General features: G+C 32.9%; 1 protein-coding gene across 1 annotated transcript; it reads right to left on the reverse strand.

Annotated features, from left to right (window-relative positions):
• Nucleotides 1-440: 440 nt before the first annotated feature.
• On the reverse strand, nucleotides 441-4143 carry LOC148600353 (uncharacterized). Its single transcript, XM_088558138.1, has 4 exons — nucleotides 3971-4143; nucleotides 1597-1701; nucleotides 1163-1341; nucleotides 441-515 (listed from the first exon to the last, which is right to left on the reverse strand). Exons 1-4 carry the CDS (start codon nucleotides 3999-4001, stop codon nucleotides 441-443), a joined length of 390 nt encoding a protein of 129 aa, XP_088414264.1. The 5' UTR covers nucleotides 4002-4143.
• Nucleotides 4144-4598: the final 455 nt, after the last annotated feature.

Below are 4598 nucleotides of genomic sequence, written 5' to 3' on the forward strand. Positions count from 1 at the left end.
TAAAACACGAAAACAACTGTTCTACAAATCATCTAGTTGAGTTGGTTAATAAAATTGTCAATCAATATGTAATTTGATATAGGCCCTGTTATAGGTTTCATAACATCTAAAAATGAACTATCCCGTACTACCATACATCGTGCACTAAGTTACAGCCCTAGATTAATCCCACGAGGAGGAATGACCCGGCCAGCGAAAGCTATATTTTTACATAGCCTAGCTGGTCGAGTGGTCTAGGGCGCTGGACTTTGTGCAGGCGGTGTTGTCATAGATGTCACAGCGGTACGAGTTCGAGTCCCGCGGAGGGAACAACCAACAATTTGCATCGCAAATTTGACAGTTCTAACATCGTTGGGAATTTTTCAGACCTTTCTACATATATATATATATATAAAACATAGCTGTAAACGGCGTATTTGCTTTATTTTCATTTGATCAATTCACACATAAATTAAGTCGATTTCTCTTTCCTCATCGATTTCAGCGTCTCTCAGTCGATCTTTTTTCTTTTCTTCCTGTAATAGTGGTAAGTTCATATGTTATGGCTTTTTCTAAAGACCAGACAGGGAGGTAATTCCTAATATCTCAAGATAATCAAGGAAACTGATCAAATGATAATAGTACATTTGTTTCGATCTAAAGCAAGTCTTCATACGATCTACTTTATATCATGCTATATTTTTTACTGGTTTTTTTTGTAAAACTTCCGACAGGAAATATCCCGTACTTTGTAAACAAATTTTAGGACTTAATATGTGGGCAACTTTCATTTGCACTTTTATTTTTGAATACAGTTTCTATGAGACTTACTAAAGGATTTCCAGTTAAAAAAATATTTGGGATTAAGAAATGCATTAATCACTATTCATAAGCTTCTGTCTGGTTTAAAAGAAGAGCTGTAATTAAATTATCATACAATGCATTTTTATGCACGTGAAAGTGATGAATGGTACAACCATATTACTTTACTACAATAACAAGTAAACAAAAGACCGACGTTGTCATGTGTATTCAGTATGTTTTCATTTTTGATTTTTGTTTTGTTTTGTTTAGTGCTTAGGTATTTAATATATGTCTTCATGTGTTATGTTGTGTCTAAAAGTAACTATATACATCAAAGAAAGAACCAAATAAAATAAAACAGCAATTTAAAACGTCATACATCATCAGCGACTGGAAACTTCAATGCCATATCTAAAACATTATTATAGCTGATATTTGGTTCTACCAGATTAGTTTCCATCATCAACTTTTTCCGCCTTAATATTTTGGCCAAGGTCAAAACCGATACTGCTCCTGTGGTACCACCAAGGACTGTCATGAAACTTGTTGCAACAAAGCCTTTAAAATGATAATAAACACGACTAACATTAGTACGAACCATGAATCTTATACAAGGAAGACCTGTAACAATTGTAGATCGTTAAAGAGGTTAATCTTTTGATTTTATGCTTGTTTTTTTTCTTTTTTTTTCCATACTTTTAGTAAAATAAGTCTGTAAATATTAGGATTTGCTTTGATAAAGTTTATCAAGAGAAGCACTTTTCTGATATCATTTTTAATTTTGTTTTCTACATTTCCAAGTCTCCATTCTACCTGCCGTAGTCAATTTAACACGGTCAGTTGTTGTCTGTTCTGTTTTCTCTGTTGTAGGAACCATAGGTTTTGTCGTTACACCCGTGATTTTTGTAGAACCTTCCTCTGATAAAATAAATCGTAGAAATGTTATAAATGCAGGAAAAGAGGGGTTTTTTTTTGGAAAAAGTTCATGGGACGTTCTCCACCACTAAGGCATCTCATCAGTTTTGAATGATAATAAAAAAAATACTTTGACCTTGGGAACTATGATAATTTCATTTATTGTTCCCCTTGAAGGTCATTTTGCGGACAGAAAAACGCTCTCTAATTATAAACGTCAAAATTTCTTATAAAAGTTTAAAAGAGAAATAGTAACTTTCCAATAATAAAGTATACTTAATGAAATTTGCCGGAATTTTAAATTATTTCAAGTTTTCAAGCACTTTACAGTTCAAAATGATTGTATAAAAGAAGTATTCATTTCTATAACAAATCATATATTTACGGAGCTATAAACCCTCGAATATAAACTGTACAATTTAATGGATGGAACTCCTGTCTGATTTCAAAATAGTTCGTATTAAAGATGTAGGCATATATGTTCAAGGTTTACAAATCTATTTCTCTTTGAACTTTCCACACGGGTTTAAAACAGGGGAAAGGGTAAATAGTAGCAACGTTGTGATAAGTTTTAGGTGTTATTTGAAAAAAGTCTAAAGAATAAAATTTATGAACAAAAAGTCACATGTACTTGTTACATATAAGGCAGATCTATTCAAGATTCTTTCCAGCGCTGAGATTATTATTATTAGAATTTTCAATTCTACATGTATTGTTAGTGAGGAAAAGATTTTAACAAAAGATACAAATGTGTTACCAAAATAACTCCTTGCAGCATCCAGTTGAAATCTTGAGCATGGCGAATTAAATATAATGTGTAGTTTTTTTCCAATTCTTTTTTCTAATACGAACCTGTATAAATTTTGTGGCAGTCAAAAATAACTAATTGATAGGTTTATTCTGATATTTACTTTTATTCAAATTCGATTTATACAGAGGGCTTCATTAGAATTTGATCACCTGGGTCCTTACTAGGACTAAGTCTAAGAGATTGTAAGCATACTTAAGGACTATCAATTCCCAAAATATTTGGAATTTCCATATCTTCCTTTGTCCTTTAGACAATTTTAATGAAAAAAAGCTTCGCCGAGCATAGCACGATACGACTACAGTGATCGAACCCTGAACAGTTGGACCAAGTGTGGACACAATATTAGTTTTTGACACACTTTAGCTTAAGGACTTACAATTTATTTATTTATTTATTTATTTATTTATTGTTTTGATAAATTTTGTAGTTGTTTTAATAAGACTCATAATTACTCATTTTAGATTTTCCGAAATAGACTGAAATCATATTGATTTTTGAGATTTTCCTTTTCTTTTCGAAAGATTGTTTTCCATTGATAATTCTGTTTAGGTTCCAGAAATGTTTCTTATAATGCCGCACAGAAATTAGATAGGGTCATCTTTATTTTCAGCCATTCAAACATTCAAAGTTAGATAAAATATCAACAACTTTAATACCGAAGTCCACAAAACCATCCGGAGACTGATAATAATAAATTCAGCATAACCTTTCGATGTACTTATCATTTTCATTAAAATGGGGATTGATTCAATTGGTTTCAGTTGATAATGAATATAAATAAATAAATTACGAGATATCGGCAAAATAAAAATAAATCGTCAGCAGTGAGATAACTCAAATACGTCAAAATCCCAAAACATGACCTAACGTGAACACATGAAACAAAAACATACACGATGTAGCGAACGGAACAAAATAGATAACACATAAAAAGCTGGAGATCAGGAAAATATGTCAAGACGTCACACACAAAAAGAAACAAGCGCTACCAATACGTATTCCAAAAAAAACGGGAGTGACATAAGGTGTTCAAGACGGGAAAGCATGTCCTTCACTGCCAGCGCCACCCGTCATATCATCGATTATAGTCTAGAAGCAAAAATACACCCAACCCCGACATGAGTAGAAAAGGTGCCGTCAAAAACTATTCAAATTAGGGCGGAATCATTCATTACAACAAAGTATCATTGTGCCAAAAAATACTTAAAAGATTTTAAACGAAATGAAATGTATCCTTGTGTTATTTCAACGCACTCACGTGATAGCACGACGTTTCAAAATAATTATGATAAATAAAATTAGTTTTATCGAAAATTGCAACATTTATTTTAGCTGTGTCGGCGTATGGATATTTGTGTTCCTCTAATATAGGACTTATTTTCAATTTTGTATAATTCTAATCATGAGATTCTTCATGCATATAGTCGTTTTTTATTGGTCGAAAACGAGAAAAATTCATACTTGCATGAACTTTGCCAGATCGTTCATACATGCATGAACACCAGTCAACTTGGAACCAATATGGCCGCCGTGTAGTTCAAAAGAGTGTGGTAACGAACTAAACGGCATGATATAGCCGTTGCTTAAAGAATAGTTTATTACATCCACATCGATTTTGATTTTACCGGTCAAGTTTGTTTACAGAGAGTAATTTTCAGCTCGGGAAAAGAAATGCTTAAAATCTAACTACCAGTAAATTCGCCCCAAAATTAAATTGTCCCAGAACATATTTTATTAATACATTTACTGATTCAGAATATATGAATGGGGTGGGTAAAAATTTTTGGGGCCGCATATCTGTACCCTTTTACCAGTTAAGTTACCCCCATCCCCGTGGATTCAACACATATAAAATAAAATGATTCTCAAATGTCGGGATCTCTCCACTCCCAAACTTTACATTAACGGCCTTCGGCCGTTCATTGAGTTTGGGAGCTCCGATATCCGTTCATACATGCAAATTGTGATGTCGACCGTAAAGCTTCTGTAGATATTAACAAAGCTGAACATACTTTTGGTTGGGATGTTTATTTAACAACATCCGCACTCTACAGAGAAAGTCCGTGTACAGATCACAGGCTCGATAGTA

The sequence above is a fragment of the Perna viridis genome, chromosome 13 (genome assembly GCF_037379345.1).
Source record: "Perna viridis isolate PV_CMFRI_1.1 ecotype Kerala chromosome 13, ASM3737934v1, whole genome shotgun sequence".
Lineage (NCBI taxonomy): Eukaryota > Metazoa > Mollusca > Bivalvia > Mytilida > Mytilidae > Perna > Perna viridis.

Excerpts from the sequence above, each read along its gene's own strand:
- LOC148600353 (XM_088558138.1), bottom strand. The coding sequence starts at position 4,001 with ATGTATGAACGATCTGGCAAAGTTCATGCAA. Across the intron at positions 1,342-1,596 it reads TGTTAAATTGACTACGGCAG|GCTTTGTTGCAACAAGTTTC; the intron begins GTAGAATGGAGA and ends ATCATTTTAAAG. Across the intron at positions 516-1,162 it reads AGTTTCCAGTCGCTGATGAT|GAAGAAAAGAAAAAAGATCG; the intron begins GTATGACGTTTT and ends CCACTATTACAG.